The sequence below is a fragment of the Lissotriton helveticus genome, chromosome 3_1, assembly GCF_964261635.1.
Source record: "Lissotriton helveticus chromosome 3_1, aLisHel1.1, whole genome shotgun sequence".
NCBI lineage: Eukaryota > Metazoa > Chordata > Amphibia > Caudata > Salamandridae > Lissotriton > Lissotriton helveticus.
The window spans coordinates 762,450,206-762,476,303 of NC_136061.1; the positions used below are offsets into that span (position 1 = coordinate 762,450,206).

General features: G+C 46.6%; 1 protein-coding gene across 2 annotated transcripts in view; it reads right to left on the bottom strand.

Moving 5' to 3' along the window:
- Nucleotides 1–26,098, bottom strand: part of ZNF143 (zinc finger protein 143) — a 313,756-nt gene that overhangs the window by 110,451 nt on the left and 177,207 nt on the right. For both annotated transcript variants that reach the window (XM_078680961.1, XM_078680962.1), the window contains exon 8: nucleotides 7,884–8,006. In XM_078680961.1, the coding sequence (XP_078537087.1) occupies nucleotides 7,884–8,006 (123 nt within the window). The remainder of the gene's footprint in view (nucleotides 1–7,883; nucleotides 8,007–26,098) is intronic.

Sequence of the window (26,098 nt, forward strand, 5' to 3'; positions counted from 1 at the left end):
TGGTACCATCCCAAAAGACAACTCCGCTCTTCAAGCACCAATCTGCTGGTTACTCCCAGGTTTAAACGATCCAGGATAGGAGGAAGGTCATTTAGTGTGACCGCCGCTCTCCACTGGAACAAGCTTCCTCAGAATATCAGACAAATGGACTCTTTACCTGAGTTTAGGAAGAACATTAAAACATGGCTCTTCACTAGGGTTTGATCCTTCTTCTTCTCTTTAAATGCCGGAAGTTAGCTGTCGATTGGTCGACCTCTTGATCGAAGAGCCAGGATACCCGCAGGGTGACAGTCTGCGCTATATAAGTATATATTCCATTCCTATTCCATTCCATATGCTGTTGATAGATTCATTTATCACAGCTATCTCTAAAATATGTACTTCTTAGAACATGAAGAAAATCAGTTAAGTGGAACCACATTTGCAAGTGAAAGACAGCTTCCTTTAGCTTCTCTTTACTCATTTTTTTGTCAAACATCTGTTTATTACTAGGTGTTATAAAACATCATAGTTTGGCACAAGGCCACATGACATATCCCATTAGGATCCATCCCTCTACAGTGTACACAGTTTCTTTAAGATACAGAAAACCCAGGGTATCTGTGCCTCTGCAGGCATCATTGTGCCAATATCATGTTCAACGAACTCTGGCAAAAAGTACACTTGAGAAAAAACAAAACCCAACCCACTCCAACCTCCTCCCCCCCCCTTTGTGGTGGAGGAGCAGCGTTACACAAGATCATGCATGCTCCATACTGAGCTGTGCTTTACTAAATGAGGACTCTCCACGCTTAGGTAAGCATTAGGGGGCCTGTCTTTCTTGGGTTTCCAAAGAAAGTCCCATATGGTTCTTCCCACAATAGAAATTGAAGCAGGTAACTTCAAGTTCGAGCGCGCCGCATTTGCCGGAACGGCGTATATCAAAAGTTCATCAATCATTTCACATTTTAATTCTTTTAAATTTGTAGTGATCCCCCTGAAGAAGGGCTACATTATAAGCCCGAAATGCATTGGGAACCAGCAGAATCACTAAAGATTTGTTTGAAAGTACAAGCATGCGACAGCAAGAAGTTTTTAACACAGCTGCCGTGTAGAAGCAGTGTCACTTTCTACGGTCTACCCTGTAACAAGCACAACTGAGGATACAATTTGAATACAAAATAAAAGAATTAAAATGTGAAATGATTGATGAACTTTTGATATACGCCATTCCGGCAAATGCGGCGCGCTCGAACTTGAAGTTACCCGCTTCAATTTCACTTGCATCTATTCACCATGTGGTTCCAGGACAGACCGCTATCGAGCGCACGCCAAACATTGTAAACATGGACTAAATCGATAAAGAGTTAAAAAGCAAATAGGAGTGCACTTGACCTCGCACGTTGTCTTCCCACAATAGCCCAGTCCATGTGGAGTCGGTGCTTATTCGATTCCCTTTTGGACCATTCAGCTATCACTTGCAGTTGTGATGCCTTGTAATACAGCCCGAAGTCTGGCAATGCTATTCCCCCCTCAGACCGTGGTTTCCTCAGCACCTGGAATGACAGGCACACTCTCCCATTTTGCCATATGTAGCGCAGAATGATGGAGTGGACCCCGGGGAGGAAATTCTTCTCCAGTTCTATCGGAAGTGCCTGGAATAGGTATAGTACCTTAGGGAGAACCGCCATTTTGACAGCATTTATCCTCCCCAGCCACGAGATGAACAGCGGCCTCCATCTCCTAAGCTCCTTCTGAATGTGGGAGACCAGGGGTGGGAAGCTCGTCTTAAATAGGCCCTCTATACGTGGGGTGATCAGGATCCCTAACTATGTTATTGAGTGCTTGGCCCACACAAAAGGGGATTCTTCCTGAATTAGGAGTCTCTCCTCCGCCGCCATACTCAGATTTAACACAGCTGATTTGGTCAAGTTAACTCGGTAACGTGCGACCACTTCAAATTTCTGTAATTCTCCTTGGAGCGCTCGCAAAGATGCCCTGGGGGAGGTAAGTGTCAAAAGAACATCGTCCGCAAAGAGCAAGACCTTGTGGTCTTCCCTTCCAAACCTAATACCCTGTATGTCTTTTGATGCCCATAGCTGAGCCGCCAGCAGCTCAATACCCAGGGCAAACAATAGGGGGGATGGGGGAAACCCTGTGGTGTTCCCCGACCCAGCCTGAAAGTGTCTGAGCTGTACTGTTTACCTGGACCCTGGAGCTCGGGCTCACATAGTTAGCTCCAATCATCTGAGGGAATCTATCTCCGAAACTGAAGCGTTTTAGTGTGAGGAACAGGAACTGCCAGTCTACCATATCAAAGGCTTTCTCTGCGTCCAGTCCCACCAACTCCGCCGGAATTCGAAACCTGGATACCTTTTCCACTAGATGCAGAGTTCTACGAATATTGTTGTGCGTCTGACGCCCTTTCATGAATCCAGAGTGATCCGGGTGGATAATATCAGGCATTAAATCCTCTAGGCGGGACGCTAGGATAGCGGAATATAACTTGGCATCCAGATTAAGCAGCCCTATTGGTCTGTAGGATGTGCAGTATTGGGGATCCTTCTCCGGCTTTGGGATAACTGTAATCAGAGACTCCGACATGGATGCACTCACCTACTGTCCCTTCGCGATGTCGTTAAATAGAGCAGTCATATGTGCTAACAGTTCGGGCATGTATGTTTTATTAAAAAAAAGAGGTCAATCCGTCGGTCCCTGGTGATTTATTAGCCTTTAGTGCCTTACTGTTTGGCTCACCTCCTCCTCGGCTATCGGGCTAACTAGTTTTTCCTGCCATGCGGCCAGGATTTGTGGGAGAGACAGTGTAGACAGATAGTCAGGATGGTTTTGGGTGTCGTAGGGAGCAGCCGTATATAGTTCCTGACAGAACTTCCCGAATGTATTCGCTTTAATCTGGTCGTCATGTTCTATCTCCCTGTTACCACTGTTGATCCCCCCAAACATATTCTCTATCACTTTCCTCCCGGAGTTGCCGTGCCAGCTGTGTCCCGAATTTGTTTCCTTGGGCGTATGCGTTGCGCCACATACGGAGCAATGTGAATTCTGCTCTATCTGAATATATTGCTCCTAATTTACCTTTCAGAGCGCTCAACTGTCGCTTCAGCAAGCGTGTGGGAGTCTTTTTGAACTTGCCTTCTATCTGGGAAAGAGAGGCTTCCAGGTCAATCCTTTCTTTGGCCATCTGCTTGTTTAAGGCGGAACTCAGTGTAATGCATTTCCCCAGCAGGACTGCCTTGAAAGCGTCCCAATTAACTTGGGGAGACGTATCTTTCGGGCAGTTTCATTGGAAGTATTCCTTCATCGTTTCCCTCAATTCGGCACTGAACAATCTGTCATGGGTCAGTGAGGCTGGGAAATACCATTTTGGGGTCCCCGTTGTCCCCCTACCCATCGCATACAGATAGCCACAGGGCTATGGTCCGACAAAGATAGAGGGAGAATTTTGGCGTCTTGGAGCGCACCCCGTAATCCTTGGGACAGGAAGATGTAATCCAACCAGGAATAAGACTGGTGGGCATGTCAGAAGAATGTAAAAGTTTTAGTGGTCGGGTGGAGCTCCCTCCAAGTGTCTATGAGGCCCATATCAAGAAAGGCCTGCTTCAATGAGTTGGGAAAATAGCCGCCTGCCGCTCTGAGTGCGGGTGTGCGTCGTCTGTTGGATGCCAGGTAAGATTAAAGTCCCCCATCAGGAGTATCTGGCTTACTGTGAACCCCCCTATTAAATCCAATAGTGTGTGCACAGAGGACGCTTGGCCTGTATTAGGAACATAGGCCGAGACAAAAGTGACCTCCCTCCCTCTAAGTTTCCCTTTTACCATTACCACCCGCCCCTCCTTATCTGTCTTTACTGCCTCTGGTTGAAATTTGGTGCTGTTATGAAACATTAGTGCCACCCCATTATGTTTTGTTTTTGCAGATGATCTATGAATCAGAGACCAGTGTTTGTGCCTGAGCCTGAATTCATCCGATCGTTTAATGTGCGTCTCCTGGAGAGCCACCATATCGAACTGGTGATCTATCAGATATTTCCAGACCTTTTGGCGATTTAGTGGATAATTCATCCCTTTAACATTCCATGAAGCGATCGTTATCATATCACTAAGCCTAGCCTGTCACCTGCCCATTGTGGCGCCCTGCGAGCCCTTGTCTCCTGATCTCGTGGTACTAGCTGTGTCTGATAAATACTCCCTCCACTCCGGAGTCCCTCGTGGTCGTAGTAGAAATCCCTCCCTGTCTCCCAGATCGCGCTTCTCCACCACCCCTCCCTCCCCAGCAAAAAAAGAAAAACCCCTATGGAAAAATGCAACAACTAACTTCAGAAAATATTTGAACCTGATTCGCAGGCTTATACACTGCCTGCTTTGGTAATGATCAGGCAAATTGGTGTCGGCTGTAGCCACGGGCTAGGCCCATCGGCCCTCTGCTGTTCTATACTACTCAACAGTGCCACAGAAGATCAGGGATCAAAGTGTTCTAAGGTCTCCGACGAGTTTGCGCTGGAACGCATGGCTAATATGCCTCTATGCTCCAAGCAGACCTATAGATTGCGGCTTTAACTGCCCTCGTTAACGTCTCTCTCGACCTCATATTCCGGGAAGCGTGCAGGGGACCACCCAGTGTTCAGAAAACTACATTTCTATCCCTTGGCTCAAGTCTTCGTTTGGCGCACCTTCAAGACCGCTTTCCACTGTGCTGTTTTCGGACAAGATGACTCTCCTGTTTTCTCTCTCCTGTTGAAAGTGTCCTCTTCAGGGGGGTGGCAGACCCAGTACTTCCAACCCTTCTCTAAGGTCTGTAATGTGGTATTGTTTGTTCTGATACTAGAAGGCCAAACCAAAAGGATATGTCCAACGATATCTCACCTGGTCCCCGCGTAGTTTCTCCATGATTGCCCTGAAGGCCTTGCGCCATTGTAATGTTGCCTGTAATAGGTCTTGAAAGAGTGCGCATCTGAACCCTTGGAAGGAAATGGCATCTTTTTCCCTGACTTCTTTAAGAATAGCCTCTTTGACTTTGTACGATTGGAGTTTGACCAGGATATTTCTTGGGCGTGTTCTCTCCCCAGTGGACGCCGGCCCAACCCTGTGCACTCTCTCTATTTTGGTCTTCATCTGCTTCCGCGCGAGAATCTCTGTAAAGAGCCCTTCCATAAAAGCTTCCAGGTCAGGCCCCTCCATCCCCTCCTCTGGGTCTCCGATATGAATTTTGTCTCCCCTGGACCTGTTTTCCAAATCTTCGTTCTTCAATAATGCCAACTGCAGCTACGCTTGTACGCGTTGAACCTTTTCTTGCGTGTCCGTCAACTTTTTATCCAGTTCTTGAGCTTGGGCTTCCGTCTTTAGCAACCTAGTCCCTATCGAGTCAACATCTTGCTGCAGCGTAGACATTTTGCCTGAGAGGTTTGTTTTCGGTTGTTCCATTGAGGCCTGGAAGTCTCCCTTTAGTTCATTTCGCAGTTCCAACTTGAAATGCTTCAAGGACACCAGCAGGTCTTCCTAAGTTAATGCCATTCCTCAATCGGTGCTCTTCTGTTCGTCTAGGTGTTTCTTCTCCGCCAGATAAAAATAATTTGATACCTTGGGTAGAGGTTTTTTTAGGTGGCATAATTGCAGTTGTGTACTTCTTCTCCACGCACCTCCAGGCCCTCTCACCCACAAACATGGCTCGTCGTGAAATGATGTGGCTTGTCTTGTTGCCCACTGAGGCTTCCCAATGAGACTTCCGCGATGCAACCTGAACTCAGGGCTTGCTCTAGTGTGGTTCAGTAGTGTGAAGGCTTCCACTGGCGGCCATCTTAGGGTCAGGCATTGGGTGGATGTCCTTTCATATCTCCACTTCTTTGTGCCCTTCACCCTGTGGTGGGACTGGTCTTGGGTCATCACTGGGGCTGCTACTACTCCTTCAAGATAACTGTGAGACTTCCTCCATGTTATAGCTGCAGGAGGGAGAAACAACCGCCATTTTAAGGTCAGGCAGGGCACCTCAGGACCACCTCCCCACTCACTCTGCTATCTCCTCGGAGGGCCCTGCACCACCATAACGTATCGCCAAGGGTTTGATGTCTCGGGGGGGGCACGTCCAGTATCAGCCACTCTCCGCTGCAGACACGTTGTGCATGGTAAGCCAGCACTGCAACACACGTCTCCAGGCTCTCTTCCGACTGCCTATCTTCAGACGATTTCTGCCGCACTCTGCCTCCCCTGCTGCTGGGCTGTGTCGCGACTCTGTGTTGCTCCGTTGCTCAGCCTCCAGCCCCCTCCGGCAGCTCAGGTCCAGCTCACGCAATGGGTCGGCGCTATCTTCACTCGCCTCCACCAGTCGTCGGGTTCTCTCTTAGCTTCTGCGCGTTCCCTGCCCGATCTAAAGGGACATCTTCACAGCCCCGTAGATGTGATTATTGGCTTTGTAGAGGCAGAAAAAAGTCTTCAGAGAATCTGTATGCGACGGCGCTATCACGGATCACAGCCATCCTGCTTGGCAACACCCCCTCTTTACTCATTTTTACAGGAACTAATGTTAATAGTAGCAGTGACAGGTGCTGTGATGGAGATCTGCTTTTCGAGATTACGTGAACAGTTTTTTTGATTTGTGTCCCTTAAGAAATGTTTTAGAGTTGATTTTTCTGTACGAACTAAACAGTTTCATAACCGCTTAACCTCGGCGGCAATTCCGCCGCGGTGCGGCGGTTTAGCGGAGTGGACGGGCCGCTCACAGCCATGTTAAAAAACATAAATAACAAGGAAGTGCTAGTCTGTGTTCTACACTTACACTAACCCAGGAAGGAAAAAGGAACAGAGGCTGGATGGTGGAAAGCAAGAAGGAAAGAAAGATAAGGAGGACTGGGGGATAGGGAACCGGAGTTGAGGTACAATTTATGGAGAGAGTGAGGTTAGATATCAGGCACAAAATAAGCAAAGTGATGGCCGCCAAGAAACAAGCGTAGAGTACTAGGGTAAACAAAATGGAAAGGAAATAAAGTCAATAGAGAAGTGTCCCAGAAAGGAGAGGAGAGAAGGTCAGACCATTCTGGATAGGTATACCAAAAGGTGAGAAGGAGGAGTATGAAAAAGAGAGAGGAGTGGTCCCAATATCAAAGGGTAGAAATGATCAAAATCAGGAATGGGGAGATTCCCCTTGCATAAGCAAAATGGAACAGTGGTCTTTTATGAGATCCTAACAAAGGACACATGCATTTTTAACATGGGAGGCATTCACCAGGTTGGTCTTGACAAATTAGCAAATGTCTTTCATTTTGAGAAGTACAAGAAAAAAGCGTATCCACGTCTTGCTTAGCTCTAACAATACCATAAAAAAGAATTGCTTTTAGGTATTAATTAATGCTGTTCTTCGCTGTTTTCCCGCATTGTAGAAATAATAAAGATCACGGAGAGCCAACAACTGTGCTAATGGAGGAAAAGCAAACATCTGAAAATGTAACTCTGCAAGCAGCATCTGTCAGACAATCTACCATATGCACTTTCCCCACATCCATGATACTGTCATCTTTGCATTACTAAACCTTCTATTTGCATGTTTTTCCTTTATCCTATTGAGTCTGACCTAATTTACAAAACAATTATTTAGATCACAGATTTCTGTTGCAAAAAGCCTCATCATATTTTCTCATTTTTGAGAAAAAGGTGAACACAAAAACACAAATCTGGAGTATCATTTTTTCCCCAAAATAAAATATAATATAACGTAACAACCTTCACTAAAACGGTTACTAAATGCTATATTCACATAACGTGAGTTATTATAGAAAGAAAGTAAAGCATAAACATTTTTGTTTGTCTGGAACAAAGACCAACTTAGCAGGTCTCTGTACTGCTGAGTGTAGACTGTAATTGTTAAGAAATAAACAATGAATCTGGTTTTCCTACCTTTAGGTGATGAGCCGTTGTATAAAGTTTCCCACATCCATCATAATCACATCGAAAAGCTTTCTCTCCAGTCGGTAGTGGTTTTGGTGTTACCCCTCTTGCTACATGACCTTGCAAAACAATCTAGGATAAAGCAAATGTTAAACAGCTTGTATGAAATTTAATCTCAAAATACTATCAGTCAAACCTTTGTTTTGAAATTAAAATGAAGATAAACTAAATAAGAAGGCCAGCCTCTCCTGGGTAATATAAGATTTGAAGTACGTTGCTCAACAAGCCCATTTGCCTTTGTTCTAAGGCTGTAACTTCGGGCCAGGAGTAAATAAAGTATTTCAACATCACCAGTACTGTCAAATTTATAGCCAGTGTAACTGAGAAAGCTAAGAGTGGGTTTTGAGATTGAGTTGTGTAGTGGCATATAATATCACTGTCAGTACAAATACAGGCATAAACCCAATCAATGGCAGCATAACACATGATGATATATGATAATATAAATATGGCTATGTACGTAGATTGCAATGGAAGTAAACATTCTGAGGCCCAGCACAAAATACAAAAATCAATACAACACCACGTTGAATGTTGCAACAATGTTGTCTGTCATCCAAGAAGGCAAAACATATCAAAAGTTAGAGATTACATTATCTTGCGGATGCCAAAGCTGCAATTTTTGAGTCTAGAGCAAAACTACTGAATTACAATTTGAAGGCCTAGCATCTGGAAAAAACATGCATCAATGCAGAGATAGCACAGCAGATAGCAGCAGGTTGAGGCAGTGGATATAAGAAACAGCCAGAGCTATTATCAGGGTGAATAATGATACAAAAGTATACAACAGGTATACAAGGAAAAGCTCTTACCTTACTTAGATCGTTTTTGTCTGACAGAGAGCAGTTTGTTGCTCTCTCCGAATTCAAATCAGATAATTTGACATTGCTGTGCGGGTTACCCCAGGGCTCATCATTGAGCCTGACCCTTTTTAATATCTACGTTGCACCCCTGGTGCATCTGATCAGATCTCTGGGCTTTTCAGCAATTTCCTATGCTGACAATACGCAAATTGTGGTATCAGTGACAGGCTCACCCTCGGACACAGCGTCACAGTTCTTTGCCTGCCTTCATCAAGTCGGGGACTGGATGGCAGCTAACTGTCTGAAATTAAATTCAAATAAAACTGAGGTTCTACTCTTTGGCAGCAACACCTCTTTTTGGTCCCCAGCTCTCTGTCCATCGGAACTGGGTCCTTTACTGGTCCCTACAACTAAGGTAAAAAAATCTAGGAGTTACCTTTGACTCCAAGCTTACATTCAAAGGCCATGTGAATCAGGTCACCTCTGCATCTTTTTATACATTAAAACGTCTTAGAAAAATCCTTCCATTTATTCCTGTCAATCTGCAGAAGTTGATGATTTCTGCTCTGGTTCTGTCCAGAGCCGATTACTGTAACGGTCTCTTCATCAACCTTAGAACCAAATGTCTGACTAAATTACAGATTGTACAAAATTCTGCAGCACGCATCTTGCTGGATATTCCCAATCACAAATCTGCCGCTGCTGCATTAAAAGAATTACACTCACTGCCAGTGAGGAGATGTATTGAGTTTAAGACCCTTTGCATAGCATTCAAGGCTACCCATGACAGCCATTTTCAAGCAAAACCTTCGCCGGTATGTTCCTAAACAAAACTTACATTTAGCTGAGTCCCACAATCTGGTTATCCCTAGGTTCAGGAAAAGCTCCTGGCGTGCAGAAGTTTCCTGGTTGGCACAACTAGACTTTGGAACTCTCTTCCCCAGAGTTTAAAAGATGAGACACACCTGTTGGCTTTCAGGATGGCACTTAAACATGGTTGTTTAATCTTTGAACTCAGAATTAAGACCTTCCGGTATCTCTCACTTGATGAGCCAGCGCCTTGACACCTTCGGATAATTGTATTGCACTTTATAAATCTTCTTTTCATTTCTTCTTTTCATTTCATTTTAATAGCAGACAATACCACACATATTTGCCCATATTCAGCCAAGGAAAGCTAGGATTCAAAGATCACTGCTGACTGGATGTCCTTTGAGTCAAAGAAGAAGCTGCTTTAAATTCTTCTAGCAGGAAACTATAATTGTGATTAAAATGTTGACCAGAAGGTATGAGTCTGAGTGAGAAGTTGTTAGGAGAGAGAATTACCGGAAGATAATGATGCTTTGGGAGATTGAGGTGGTGAGTTCTGAGTAAATGCAGATATTCAGACCAATTTCAGGCACTGAAAGTGAACTATGTGGCAGTTTGTTAGCCATCCAGCATGGTGGCGGTACAATTGACAAAATGAGGAAAGTGGTTGGTTAAATGGAGTGCTGGTGACAAAGCTGAGGATTCCCCACAGAATCTGAAAGACGTACCAAGAAGACCAAAGAGGAAGCTGGTAAAATAATTATTTTTGATGTGTAAAATTTTATTGAGGGTATTGGTTGCCTCTTTTTGTCATCCAAGATAAATCTAACATTATAGGTGTGAGACGTGGGAAGAATATTGATGGGAGGAATATTGTTAGAAAGAATTTGAAGTTACAGATCTGGGTCCATGAAAGAGGAAAAGTAGATGTATGCATTATTACACATGTTTACTACACAATTCTTAGCTGAAGGCGGTTTCATTACTGCACAAGAAAAAATGTGCTACAGTTCGGATCAGCTTAGAGAACACAAGGTAATCAGATATACGTCCCAAAAGATCAAGCGGAAAGGGCCTGAAACACAACTCTGGAATAATCTATGAGATCCTAATGACCAAACAAATGACTATCTCAAGAAGAAACCCATGTGCTGGACTCATAGTTATGGTATCTGTACACAAGAAGTGTAGACATAATTCTTCCCACTTGCATTCAAAAACAAAACACTCAATTTTGCCCACCGCTTCTCAGCTTCTATGAGCTTCATGTCCTTTAATAGACTCGAATTTGACATTGACAAAAAGCAACGTGTCTCTTAACCACTCCTTCTTTTCAAAGTCAGAGACCTCTGAGCATGAGGGACCAAAGAAGAATCCAGTGCTGGGAAAATCACACCCTATGTACTTAAAATAGCTGAAACCAAAGGGGGGGATGAGTAATGTCTGATTTGAGTGTGATACCACATGAGGAGATGAGAGTAGTAAATGGTAACACTTGCCACAGATGCGGGCCACTGAACACTGACTGCTCCAGGAGCTGGAGAAAAAATGGCTTGCATATCCCTGAACGCTTTGAATTTCTTAATTGCCTAGCAATAGACATTCTGCCCATCTCTGTTATACTTTTGTCTTATAAATAGCAGACACATCTGATCAACCCACCTTACAAGAAAAGGTAAACAGGGGGAACCTCTTTAGGCTCAGTTGAAATGGTGAGACTTTGGAATTTGCTTCTCATAAGGAAAATACTAATTTGGCAACCAACCAGAATTTAGAGGGACTGCAAAGACCTGGTTCTTCACAACATAAGGCCACAGTACTACAGCTAGCCAAACCTCACAAAACAGATGGAGAACAAGTGTGCCCCATATCATACTGGTTAACTCACAGCAGCCACAGCAATGCAAAACATATCCACTCTGGAAAATGTGCCATGCCGTTCAGCATTGGCTGTGATCATAAGACATACCCAACCGAAAATTCCACAGGACAACTACATTTTTGTACTACTGCTATTATTATGCCTGCTCTAATAATGCCAGATTAAGAAGCCGGAAATGCAATTAAAATGTTTGTAACAGTGCTTATAGAACTTGCAACTTACTGTACTTCTCTTGCTATGTTTCCACTAAATGTTTTAGACCTGAAATGCTAAGTATTTGCCTTTGTCCAATCTAGCAATACCCTCAACAGATATGTGAGGATATCAGGATTAAAGCCTGATGAAACATGAAAAACAGTTGTCAAGTGTTTCTCCCCAAGTGGCTGGCACGCCTAGGGCTTTCTCAAGGCAAAAATGTCCAGGGGAACAGTGTTCCAAACGTAATCATAGCTTAAATTCCAATTCCAAACAAAAAGTCTCTGCGGCAATGCCTGTGGCTGCTTTATTTTTGATGTCCTCAAATAAAAAACATTTAAAGATACAAAGAACTCTTTAGACATTTTTGGGACATTTATTGCTAAATACTCATAATCTTCTTAGGCACGGCCTATTGCTTTCCTGAACTACTTCTCCAATTACCTGATGGACCTCAGGGGTGTTGCCACCTAATAGGCAGTCCTACCTCTTACAGAATATGGTTCATGTCCAGGTCACGTAACCACCTGAGCCTCACCCCTTCTCATGCAAATAGTAACAACTGGCAATAGATCGGCAGCCGCAGGAAGGCCGCAATGGCAGATAAATAGCTTTTGACAGTGTCCAAGGCAAGACCTTGCTGTGCTGAGAGAACAAACAACAAAACCTCTGGAAGAGATGCAGAAAGGGGATCCACCTGGTGTGACTAACACCGTGCCACAAACCTATCCCAAGGACAGACATAGATGGTCTGGGTAGAGGGCTACCTGGCTGCCAAGATGACAACATACTTCCACACCCTCAACTGTTGCCGCTCAATCTCCATGAATGAAAGTGTAGAGTGCACAGGTTCGGGTGCAGGACACTGCCCTACTGCTGCGTTAGGAGATCCTATTGAAGTGGCAGCCTGATCGGAGGAGTGATGCTCATGCTCAGGAGTTCTGGATACCACGCTCTCCGAACCCAATCCGGAGCCTCTAGGATAGTTTGGGCCTGCTCGGTCCTGATCTTCTTGAGAACTCGGGCAGTTGTAGGAAGCTGGCTTTTTATATAGTGTAAGAAAATAAGGTACACTATGTAGAAAGTCCAGACAACTGTTATTGATTTACAGGGCTTAAATGAATAATCTCAAATGCTCTCTTTTGTGGTAGTGTGGCCGAGCAGTTCAGGCTTATCAGGGGTTAGTGTTAAACATTTGTTGTAAACAAAGAGTCAATAAATGAGACGCACATTCAAGAAGAAACTCGAGACCAATTTAGAAAACTTACATATATTCTTATTACATTTTAGACACCAAGAACTTCGTAATCGGGTAAGTACTTTCGCTGTTATAAAGTTTTACAGTAGAAACAGTAGAAATTGATAGCTGTCAGATTTGAGGCATGAGCCTTAAACGATGTAATGTTATCCTATCGGAGAAACATTCACTGCATATGGTCACTTGCAGATTACTTACAGGACTGTTTTTCTGAACTTAAGGTGAGTAGGGACCAAGGTTCTAGAAAGCACCATATGTTCAGTTTTTCCTGCCTGGGCTGTCTGGGTGCAGAGGTACTTTCCGCAGTGGTAGCCTTGTACGCTACATGCTGTAGAGAATGGGAAAAGTACCTGTGGGAAAGAGCCTGCAAGGGGGACTGTGGGACCAGTCAGTCAGAACCCAAAGGGGGGCTCCACTCTTGGGGGTCTCAGGGCTACAGGGACATCGTCGATTTCAATAGACTCGTGCTGGGGCGCTAGGGTGCATAGGTGTTTTGTCCTGCAGGTCATCGAGTTTGAAGCTCCCACGGTTCTCGGAAGAAACACAACAAAAAAACTTCTGGTGTGGAACTGGCCTCAGGTGAAGTGCTTCAACATGCAGGTGGGTTCGGTGATAGTGGTTTTTGGGTTCTACACAAACAAGCCTTGGTGCTTGCAACTTGCTCCGGTACTTCGGGTATTGGGAGGCACATCAAAGGGGGCAGGGGCTTTGAAGCTCCTGGCCTTGATATACTAAATCACTAGCCATCCTACAGGAGGAAGTGCGAACACCTTCCTCCAGAGCAGGCGTTTGTCCTGGCCTCAGAGAGCGTGGGCTTTACCCTGCAGGGGCTCAGAAACAGGTCTGTGGTAGCAGTCTGGACGATACCAGTCAACCAGCAGACTAAGAGGCTGGTAGGTTTTATGGGGCTTCACTTTTGGCATTGGTATGTATTTATCAAGAGAAGGTGTTCGATACCAAACACCATAGGTTTCAGTAAAGCCATTGTGTAGCTGGGGAACTCATAATGACCAGTAAATATACTAAAGATGGCGTCCCTGTTCACTTGTACTATCTAGTAATTGAACCAGGCAGCACAGGGGCATATCTGTTTATGCAGATATGTCCTCACATGTCATATAATGACCTCTGCCTTAGGGCTATAAGGCCTGCTGTAGGGGTGACTTACATTCATTGCATTCAGTGTCTGTAGGCATCGCACACAGGGTGTGTGCCATGTCGTGTTTTCACATTTGTTTGCTTCATTTCACGCAGCCTGCAATGGCAGTCTGCATGAGCGTGGGTTTGGATCCCAGATGGTGGCACAATACATGCTGAAGCCCTTAGGGACCCTCTTTAGAACCCGTTCTCAAGGTACCAGGGGTACCATTTACTAGGGACTTATAGAGATGCTAAAGGTCTTGCCAACTGGGGTGCAATTGAACAGTTACCTTGTTTTAAGGAAAGGACACTGGCATTGGGGATCTGGTTAGCAGGAACCCAGTGCACTTCAATCAAAAAGTGGGGGTTACCATGTAAAAAAGGGGCACCTTCCTACAGTGGTATCGACAGAAATGAGTATAGGAGTCCAGTGGTCTACTCTAGGAGGAATGTGTCTCCGTGTGGGAGCCGCCTCGGAAACTTCAGCACACAGAAGTTGGACGTTCTCCGCTGTGGATAACAGATCGAGCCAAGGCTTTCCCCACTCTTAGAAGATACCTTGCACCACCACTGGTTGCAGGCACCATTCGGGCTCCACTAGGCAGTCTCAGCTGAGCTTGTCCACACTGGCATTCAAAGAGCCCACCAGGTTCTGCACGACCAGGAAGATGTCCTGATGCTCCAGCCAAGTCTATAGGTGCAGGGACTCATGGCACAGGGTCAACGACGCTGCCCTGTTTGTTGCAGTGTCACATGGTGGTTGTCTTGTCAGTGAACACATGAACCAACCTCCCTGTGATAGATGGAAGGAAGCATTTTAGTGCCAAGTGATTCGCTCTAAGCTCCAACAAACTGATGTGGACCTGGGACTCTGCCAGAGGTCAGACTCCTCTGATTGTCAACTCTCCCAGATGGCTACCCCCAACCCAGAAGTTCCACTGATGCTGTGCCCACTGGAACGTAAGATCCCACAGCAGAGCCTGCATATGCCATGGGCATGCTTTACTAGCAGGATGCAGGAGGCCAAGAGGCCCAGCAGCCTCAGAGTCACTGTAACCTAATCCAGGATAGGGGATAAATACCCTGGACTTGCTGCTCCGGAGGGTAGCCCTGTACCTGCACTGTGGCCAGAATGACGCTGATACCCGCAGGAGAAGGGAGCACAGTGGGACTACAAGCCCCAGCGGCCGGAGCACCAGGCCGACATCGCTTTCCCGCGCCCGGAGGAGCGTAAATACATCTCGCTGCTGACGCCTGCAGGAGAAGGGAGCACAGGGGGACTACAAGCCCCAGTGGCCGCAGCACCCGCCCGACATTGCTTTCCCGCGTCCGAAGGCGCGTAAATACATTTCGCGGCTTCCGCAACGCGGGGGGCGCTGGCGCCCGCAGGAGAAGGGAGCACAGGGGGACTACAAGCCCCAGGGGCCGTAGCACCAGGACGACGTTGCTTTCCCGCGCCGTGTAAATACATCTCGCGGCTTCCGCAGTGTGTGGAGCTGCTGACGCCCGCAGGAGAAGGGAGCACAGGGGGACTACAAGCCCCAGCGGCCGCAGCACCAGGCCAACATAGCTTTCCCACGCCCCCGGAGGCGCGTAAACACATCTCGCGGCACCCGCAGCGTGGGGGCCGCTGCTGCCCACAGGAGAAGGGAGCACAGGGGTACTACAAGCCCCAGTGCCCGCAGCATCAGGCCGACATCGCTTTCCCGCACCCGAAGGCGCGTAAATACATCGAGCGACTACCGCAGCGCGGGGGCCCCTGACGCCCGCAGAAGAAGGGAGCAGAGAGGGACTACAAGCCCCAGCGGCCGCAGTACAAGGCCGACATCACTTTCCCACGCCCGGAGGTGCGTAAATTCATCTTGCGGCTCCCGCGGCGCGGGGGCCATGGACGCCCGCAGGAGAAGGGAGCACAGGGGTACGACAAGCCCTAGTGGCCGCAGAACCAGGCCGACATCGCTTTCCCACTCCCGGAGGCGTGTAAATACAGCTCGTAGCTCCAGCAGCGGGGAACGCGCGCGGACGTCCCCGGGCGAAGCTTGTGCCAAGGGCAGGCCGTCCGAGCTCCTCAGAGACCGGAAGAGGCTGGGCTGGGCCATCCCTCTTACTTCAACTATGGGTAAGCGGAAACAATTATGCTGTCAAGACCAGGGGGGCTAAAAGCAAAAATCCCAAGAAAGTCTGCATCCATTATCTCATATTTAACCTTGGCGGTAGGAGCTTTAAATAAGGAGATTGCCAACGCGGAAAAACACCTGGGCTTGGGTACGAGTCAAGAGTCAGGTGAGGGGAATGTTATAACTGAGTTTGTGACTAAAATTCCTGTTCCTCTGGAACCTATGGTACTGATAACGACACCGTTAGCTTCGAAAAGATGCACCAAATCACAACGCTGTACAGATTGGGGGCATGGATGGTGCAACTAAAAAACCCTCGCCTGAGCTGGAAAAGGCATCAAAAGTGCCGTCCTTGGGGCCTTCTGGGAAAAGGAGTTCCACTAGAAAAACTTTTAAACAGGACAAAGGCTTGAAAAAGAGTAACTCTATCCAAGGGAATGTTGTGGGTGAGAACACTTATCTAATATTGTGGAACTTGGTGGAGGACATTTTTACCTCACGGCTGGAATCTATTCTTACTAGTATAGCTAAAGATATTATTGATACTTTGAATACTTGTGTTGCAGAGATCTTGAAAAAATGTGAGCGCATTGACTCCTTTTTAACGGCTCCGAAATTTCTGCATGATACCCCTAGCTTAACTATGCTTCCTAAGGTCCAACTAGAGTCTAGGCCACATATTGGTAAGAGCTACTCGGCTAGTCACCTCCAACCCCAATCACAGGCAAGGTCTAAATCAGGGTCTACGGAGAGATCTTGAAAGTCCAGGGCCCCCATGTAAGGGGAGGGGAATCCCACCCATGTCGACCGGAACCTTCTGGACCTGCCAGTTAATGGCCAGACTCTGGTTACTAGTGAGTCTCCACCCCCACAAGAGAGGAATATAAAACCCAATTGTTGTAGACTTAATCTCCCCACAGAAGCCAACCCTCTGGTAGCAGTTCTTGTAGGGGTACCTCCACTTGGTGTTGATGATAATGAATCCACCCCGGCCCTGCTACTAAAAGCCAAAAAATTGTGTGATTAATATTGTATTGGAAATGCTGAAATCTCCTCTAACATTATAATGGCTAGATGGGTGGGTTGGTAATTGCCTCAAACAAGCCGACAGTGGTTGTATTGTTGTTAATTTTTAACAATGTTTAAGGAAGCACTATAAGCTAGCGGTACGTACACGAAAAAATTAGATTAAAAAAGAGGCCTGGAAAGCACTTATGTCTGATGAAGTCTTAAAGGACAGCTCGAGATTTTGGGCTATTATTAAGACACCTTTCTTTCGGGTATAGAGAATGATGCCCTGGAAACTAATATCTCAGAAGGGCAGTGGCTAGCTCACTTTGAAGCAATTTATGGATCTAGTGAGGTTCAGGACTCCTTTCCATGTTTAGATACTTATTGTGATTTACCTTTGTTGGTTTTTAAAGAGGAGGATATATAAAGGGCGATATTAGAGACATCTAGCAATAAAGCACCTGGCCTTGACTGCGTCCCTGCAGACCTGTGTAAATGTGAACCTAAATTTTGGGCCAAGATTTTATAAAATGTGTTTAATGCCTCATGTGCACAGGGGTTTCCTGCATCATGGCCCCTGTCTACAATTATACCAGTTTTTAAAAAGGGACAGATAGGGGATCCACGGTGTTACAGACCAATATCACTGATTTATTCTGCAGTCAAAATTTTAGGTAAAGTGATTCTGGGTAAACTCACGGATTGGGTAAATGACAATGGGGTTTTATCTAATCTTCAGTATGATTTTAGACAAGGCAGAAGCACCATGGATCAGTGCCTTAATTTATACCTATTAGGAGGCAAATATACCGAACATAATGAAGGTTCTTTGCAGATGGCCTTTATGGACCTCACCTCAGCATTCAATCTGGTTAACAGGTCTAAGCTGTGGCCTAATTTGCTTGATATGGGCATTGATTCATGCTTGGTTTATTTTTTAGCAGAATTACATCGGGATCTTTTAGCAACAGTCAGGGTTACTCAGGAAAGTAAATGCGCTAGGCACTTTAAATCAGGTAGAGGCGTCCGCCAGGGATGCTTATTGGCGCCACTACTTTTTACTCTTTATATTAATGCATTAGATAAAACCTTGGACCAGGCAAGTTTGGGCATCCCGCGTGTAGGAGAAAGGACTATCCCGGTTCTCCTATACGCGGATGACGCTGTGTTATTATCCCAAACTGCCATAGGCCTCCAGAGGCCTCTGGATACCTTTGGGGCCTAAAGAAAAGAATATATCCTGAGCTAGATAAGTACATCAGTAAAAGTTCTTCAAATAAATCCCGAAAGATGAGTAATCTTCATATCTTCTTTTATTATTGATGTTATTCTTCATAAAACACACTAGCCGCCAACGTGTGTTTCATCTTGGTGAGATAAGCCATAGACTTCTGCAGGGCTATAGCTAGACCCGGTAAAGGAACACAAATCATGGCGTGCTACACGCCACGATTTGTGTTCCTTTACCGGGTCTACTTCACACTCGAAGGATATTGGGGGCTCATCTTAGACGTTTGAAACTCGACGGTCACACTGAACCTGGAGCCTCCTGAGAATTAATCACCTTTTAATGCCCTCACGACTTGTGGAGAGTACTGCTTGTTTCTTACGTACAGAACCTAGCTATAGCCCTGAAGAAGTCCATGGTTTATCTCACCAAGACGAAACACGCGTTGGCGGCTAGTGTGTTTTATAAAGAATAACATCAATAATAAAAGAAGATATGAAGATTACTCATCTTTCGGGATTTATTTGAAGAATCTTTACTGACGTACTTATCTAGCTCAGGATATATTCTTTTCTTTTGACATACGTGGTTCTGTTTTTACATTTCCCATTTTGGTTAATGGTGGGTGACCATAACCTTATTCTTGGAGCTTTAGAGACTGTGGATTCTGATTACTGTCACATCCCAGCGCAATTAACACTCAGTCACCCTCTCTATTTTGTTGTACCTTTGGGGCCTATATGAAATCCCAGGATTTGATAGTGAACATTGCAAAATCACATGTCATGACAATGGGCCAAAGAAATAGAAAAGTTAAATCTTTCTTCTGTAATGGAGCAGAGGTGTCCAGAGTGACCTCTTTTACATATTTGGGTGTCCTAGTTGATGACAGATGCTCTTGGGTTTCCCAATATAAAGCTGAAAAAAACGCAGTAGTCAGATCAAAAAAGCTCTTCGGAGGTTTTCACAGCATTTGGGAGCCAGGCCTTTAAAAGCTATTCTTTCTATCTACAGATCTAAATGCATGGCTATTGCTACGTATGGCTCAGCCATCTGGGGCTTTAAACAATTGGCAGGGGTGCAGTTGGCTGAAAATAATTTTTACGTACACTTTTGTGTGTACCCCAATCAACCCCAACCTTTGTTATCCATCAGGAATTGGAGTTGGGTTATGTGACGGATTCGCTGAGAATGGCCCCATTGGTCTGCTGGCTTAAAACCTGGCTCAACCCAGATATAACTTTGAATCACCAGATTTTGCAGGATTGGGCTTCCCTGGATAAAGCCAGCAGCATTCCGTGGCTGTTCTACGTTAGGCTTATGTTTTTTAAACTGGGGCGACCCAAACTTTTTAACGCTCCAGAAGGGATTAAAAAAGGGGATGTGAAATGGGTTAAATCTCAATTTTTTAATATACTGAAGATGGAACGGGAAGAACTGGAGCTACAAAAACCCCTGGTCAGGGCTCATTATCTAATAAATTCTTCTCCATTAATTGAGCCTTATTTGAGAATTGTGACCAAACCTTTCCACCGCTGGCTCCTGACTAGGTTCCGTTTTAATTTAATTCACTTCTCGCTGGGTAACCTTCCAGAGTGGTGTAAACCAGAGTAACAGGCCTGTGTCAGTGCGACAATTTTTCACCACAGGATCCATTGCACTTTATGATGTTTTGTGATTTTTATAATGACATTCGGAGGAGGTTTTTAGTCCCTCTATTGAGGGAAAAGGGCTTCTTTCAGGTAAAACCAGCATTAATTTATCTCCAAATGCTAGATGACATACAGAACATTTTTAATATTGCTAGTTTCCTTCTCGCCTCTGGAAAAAAAGATATCCATTGCTTAATGATGTATGAATCCCTCTATTTTATATCTTGATGCAATCGTTTTTATCTGATATTCTTTTAGCCCAGATGAATTATAAATCTGTTGCAGGTGTTTTTATTCTTTTTTAACATCGCTCATATGTATTTAATGATAATAGGTTTTGTTTATTGTACTGGTATTGTACTTTTATTATTTTAATTATTCAAATAAAGTGGTTTGACTGACTGACTCTGATGAAAGGAAGCATCTGATAGAGACTAAGGTGTGACTTCAGCATGTTTGTAGTGAACTGCCTGGGGTGAGCATGTCTTCAACAGCCAGTTGCCAAGGTACAGCAAGACTATGAACCCCTGACCTCCTTGGGTGTGCTGCAGCCATTGTCATCACTTTTGTGAACACCTGAGGGGCACTGGTAAGATGAAAGGGAGCACAGCAACCTAAAAATGCTCACTGTCCAGAGTGAACATTAGGCAAAGCATGTGGGCTGAGAGGACAGGGAGGTGAAAATATGCCCCCTGCAAGTCTAACTCTACCATCCAGTCTTCAGAATCCATGGCAGACAAGACCAGGGCCCGCATGAGCATCTTGAACTTCTCTTTCCGTAGAAAGGTGCTAAGAGGAGGATGTAGATGCAAGATATGACGGAGGACTCTGTTCTTCTTTGGCACCAGAAAGTAGTGAGAATAGCAACCATGTCCTACTTCTGGTGCGGGCTCTCTCTCAATGGTTCCTTTGGCTTAAAGAGCCTGCACTTACTGAAGGAGTAAGGAAAGATGGTCCTCCGTCAGCTTTTTATGAGATGGTGGCAATGGCGGAGGTGTTTCCTCAAACGGTAGGGCGCACCTCTCCTGAACAATTTGAACCACCCCTTTATCAGAGGTGATCCCCAACCAATGGGGCCTGTGGTCCCTGATACTCCCATCAACAGGATGACTGTGTGGAATGGAGGGCTTACTAAAGAGGTTTTGAAGCTGCGACAGCCGGAGGGGTGGGGAATTGGACAAAACATTGGGTATGGCTCCAGCGTCATATGTAGGATCTGCAACCTCTGCCTTGAAAGGACTGAGAGGCCTGCTGGGTAGCAGAATAAGTTTGAAATTACATGCATCCAAAAGTGCCTAGCACATGTCCGTGGTACAGGCGAAAGGTCTGCTGTTGGGAAAAGCCAGTCAGAGAAAGGCCTAGGGACCTGGCAGTAAGTTGGCTCTCTTAGAACCACTCGAGTGCCGTGTCAGCTGTCGCCAAACAACTGGGAAACATCAAATGGCAAGTCAATGGGTGACAATTGAACGTCAGATGAAAAGCCTGTTGAACGCAAGGAGTAGTTTCTGTCCTGTAACTCCAGTTCTGTAGTAGGGGTATCTCTGTTATAGTCATAATCTAGTGAATAGTCCCGCCCATGTGCGTGGACCCCGGCAATCAAAAATAACTCTTAAGTTGTCAGAAAATTGCAAAACTGCAAAGACACTTAAGAGAATTTAAAGACAAATAATGCAGCCTATATTCACAGGCTACACTGTCCAGTACTTCAACTAGAAATTCCACCAAAAAAAAAAACACAAATAGCACAGCCTGCCCAGTTTCTCCAAAGAGAAACTTGCCTCTACCAGTAAAAGCCTCTGGAATGATAGAGAGGAAGGCATGGACAGACAAGCCCCATAGGCTGCCATTATGTGGCTTAAATAGGATACTGTGCCTTTAAAAGAACTTTCCAGAACTTCTCCTAGTATCCCAGAATGCACAGCAGGTCCCTCTTACTTTCAGTTCTTTTTGAAGGCGCACACGCCAGACCTGTAGCATTCCTTACATGAACATCTCTCTCCCCCGGGGAGGCGGGAGGGCGCATATGACTATAACAGAGATACCCCTACTACAGAACTGGAGTTACAGGACAGAAACTACTCCTTCTGTAGTAGGGGATCTCTGTGTATAGTCATAATCTAGTGAATAGAATGGCAAGCCCATCCCCACACCAAAGCGGCGGTGGAGAAAAGAGAAATAACACCACTACTATGCGAACAGATTTCGCAGCGAAGCCTGCCCAACCTGAGCGTCTGCCCTGGCATCAGTGTCCAGGCAGTAATGCTTAGCAAAGGTATGGACCGACTTCCAAGTGGCCGCCTTGCAGATTTCTGCAATTGGAACATTACGGAGCAAAGCTGTCGTAGCAGCTTTGCCCCTGGTGGAATGAGCCTTACGTTTACCCCCTAAGGTCTTATTAGCTTTTTGGTAACACAACTGTATGCAGGACACAATCCATCTAGAGATAGACTGCTTAGAGGTCGCAAGACCCGTCCTGATCGATCCATAATTGATAAACAATTGGTCTGACCTACGAAAATCCTTGGTTTTATCCAGATAAAATTTCAACACCCTCCTAACATCCAGGGAATGTAACGACCTTTCCGCTGGAGATGAAGGATTCTGAAAAAACGTAGGCAAAGTTATGGTCTGGTTAACATGAAAATCAGAAATAACCTTGGGAAGAAATTTAGGGTGAGTACGCATAACAACCTTATCAGCATGAAATACAGTATAAGGTTCTTGGCAACACAACGCCTGAATTTCACTCACCCTGCGGGCCGATGTAATGGCCACGAGGAACACCGCCTTCCAGGACAGGTGCTGCAACGAAGCCTTATGAATAGGTTCAAAAGGCTCCTTCATCAATCTGGACAGCACCACATTCAATTCCCATGAAGGCGAAGGAAGCCTGACCGGAGGGAACACTTTCTTCAAGCCTTCCAGAAAATCTTTGATCACAGGGATCTGGAAGAAGGAAGTCTGTGAAGGGCATTTCCTGTAGGCAGTCAATGCAGCAAGATAAACCTTAATAGAATGGACATTAAGGCCAGACTTCGCCAAATGTAGAAGGTAAGGAAGGATGACATCTTCCTTGCACGTCGTCGGATCATAGTTCTTGGACTTGCACCAGATACAGAACCTCTTCCACTTGTAAGCATAAGAAGTCCGAGTGGAAGGTCGCTTAGATTCCTTCAGTATGTCCATGCAATCTTCGGGCAGATTCAAATGGCCATATTGCACTATCTCAGGAGCCATGCCGCCAAACTCAAAGACGAGAGGTTGGGGTGCAACATCTGCCCCCCGAACTTCGTGAGAAGGTCCGGCCTGCACGGCAGCCGTACGTGAGGAAGGAGAGACCGGTGAAGCAGGTCCGTGAACCACCACTGCCTGGGCCATTCCGGGGCAATCAAGATCATCTGAGCCCTGGACTGGGACAGTTTGATGAGCACCGCCGGAATCAGGGGAATGGGTGGAAAAGCGTACAGAAAGCTGTTCGACCAGTCGATCCATAGCGCGTTCCCCAGCGTCCCCTGCTGGTAGTACCTTAGAGGCGAAGTCTCGGCATTTGCTGTTTTCGGCGGTGGCGAACAGATCTACGTCTGGAGTTCCCCACCTTGCGAAGACTTCTCCTAGTACTTCGTCGTTTATGACCCATTCGTGGTTTTCCTGAATCAGTCTGCTCAGTGCGTCCGCCTGAACATTCTGCACACCTGGCAGATGGGTAGCCGTTATCGTCAGTCCTCGGGCCAGAAGCCAATGCCAGATCGCCTGCGCCTCCTGCGACAGAGTGCGCGATCTCGAGCCCCCCTGCTTGTTGAGGTAATACATCGTGGTCGTATTGTCCGTCTGTACAAGCAGAGATTTGGTCTGAAAGGACGGAAGAAAGGCCTTCAGTGCCAAGTGAACAGCTCTGAGTTCCAGGAAATTGATGTGATACGTGGACTCCGTCGGGGACCACGTTCCTTGTATCTGTAAGTCTCAGGAGTGCGCCCCTCAGCCGTGGAGGGATGCATCCGTCACGATAGTCCGCGCGGGAATGTCCTTGTGAAAGGGAACCTCTCTGAGGAGATTCTCCGCTGAACACCACCACTTCAGAGACTGAAGAGCATGCAGAGACAGTCGTATCTTGTCGTCCCAAGATCCTTTCCTCTGATCCCACTGGTCCTCCAAGCACTCTTGCAACAGTCTCATGTGCAGTCGTGCGTGTGGCGTTAGGAAGATACACGAGGCCATCGATCCCAGTAGAGAAGACACCGTCCTCACTGTGGTAGATGGGGTGGTCAGGAGAGCCTGAGCCTTCCGAAGAAGTGATAATCGTCGTTCCTCCGAAGGAGACACGCTTGCTGACAGCGTATTGATGGAGGCTCCCAAGTACTGTATGCACTGGACCGGAGTCGGGACAGACTTGGACATGTTGATGTGCAACCCCAGCCTGTTCAGGGGAACGCACGTCTTCTGGAAGTGTGCTTGCGCTTCCGAGAAGGGGGAGGCCTTGATCAACCAATCGTCCAGGTACGGGTAGACGAACACCTTGTTCTTCCTCAGGTGTGCTGCTACCACTGCCATGCACTTCGAGAATGTTCTCGGCGCAGACTTCAGTTCGAATGGCAGTACTGTGTATTGATAATGATTGGCGCCGACTTGGAATCGCAGGAACTTCCTGTGTTTGTGTGCAATGGGCACATGGAAGTATGCATCCGGGAGGTCTATGGCACACAGCCAGTCTCCCCGTTGCAGCTGAGGATAAATCTGATGCAACGACAGCATGCAAAACTTTTCTCTGCGAATCCACTTGTTTGCTTGTCGCAAATCCAAAATGGGCCTGAACTCATTCTTGTCCTTTTTGCGAACCAGGAAGAACCGGGAGTACAGACCTCTTCCTCTTTGAGACAGACGTACATCTTCTATCGCCCTTTTCCTCAACAGAATATCGGCCTCCGCCTGGCGCTCGCGCAGCTGAAACCGCGAGCTGACCGGAGGGATTGATGGAGGCGGCTGGTGAACCGAAGACTGTATCCATTGCAAACAATATTCAGCACCCACTTGTCCTGAGTAATTTTTCTCCACTCTGCCAGAAAAAATTGAACGCTTCCCCCCATCGGAGTGGGTAACGGATGTAGGGGAAGTAAGCGCTCAGGGCCTAGACCCGGCCGGGCCTTTAGTCGCTGGTGCCGACTGGTGGCCGCCTCTGCCTTTCTGGCGCTTCTGGAACGGTCTTCTGAACTGCTGCTGTTGTTGCTGCTGTTGCTGTCCTGAAGACTGGCCACGCCCTCTGCCCTGTCCACCGAACCGTCTCTGGAACGGGCGGTACGACTTTTTGGTATCCTTGGGTTTTTCCAAACCCTCAGCCGTGAGCGTTTCGGCCTCCGCCTTCATGCGGGCCATTTCGTCATCCGCATGTTTTCCAAATAGGGTTTCGCCAGAGAATGGTAGATTGTCAACCCTTTGTTGTGCGTCAGGTTTTAGCGACGTGAGGCGGAGCCAGACGGCTCTTCGCTGGTTAATCCCATGGCAGAAACCATGCGCCGCCAGCAGGGAAGAGTCGGCTGCGGCACTGAAGACCTGATTCGCCACCAACATCCCCTCATTCAACACCTCTTGGAAATCTTCTCTCTTATCACGCGGCAGATGTTCCACAAGCTGCTGTAGAGATTCCCAGAGGGCTCGGTCATACCGCCCCAACAAGGCCGTGGCACTCGCAGCCTTCATGGAAGTCGCCGGCGTCCCACAAACCTTTCTCCCAGACGAATCCAGCCACCTAGATTCCTTATCTGGTGGAACTGTGGAGGACGGACTCGTGGCATGCTGTTTACGAGCTGCCGTCACATTCACAGAGTCTGGAGGGGGTTCCACCCTTAGAAAAGCCGGATCTGAGTCAGGAGCCCGGTATTTTTTCTGCAGTCTCGAGGGGTCGCCTTAGTCACCGCCGGGGTGAGAAAAAGGTCCATGGCCGGATCTTCTAGGCCCAGTACCGGCGGAAGTAACGGCCGAGACAGATGCTTCTGGTGCAGCGTCTCGAAGATCACCGATGTCTTGGGCGTGGGCACCGTCAACGAGATGCCCAATTTTGCTGCACCTCGTAAAAG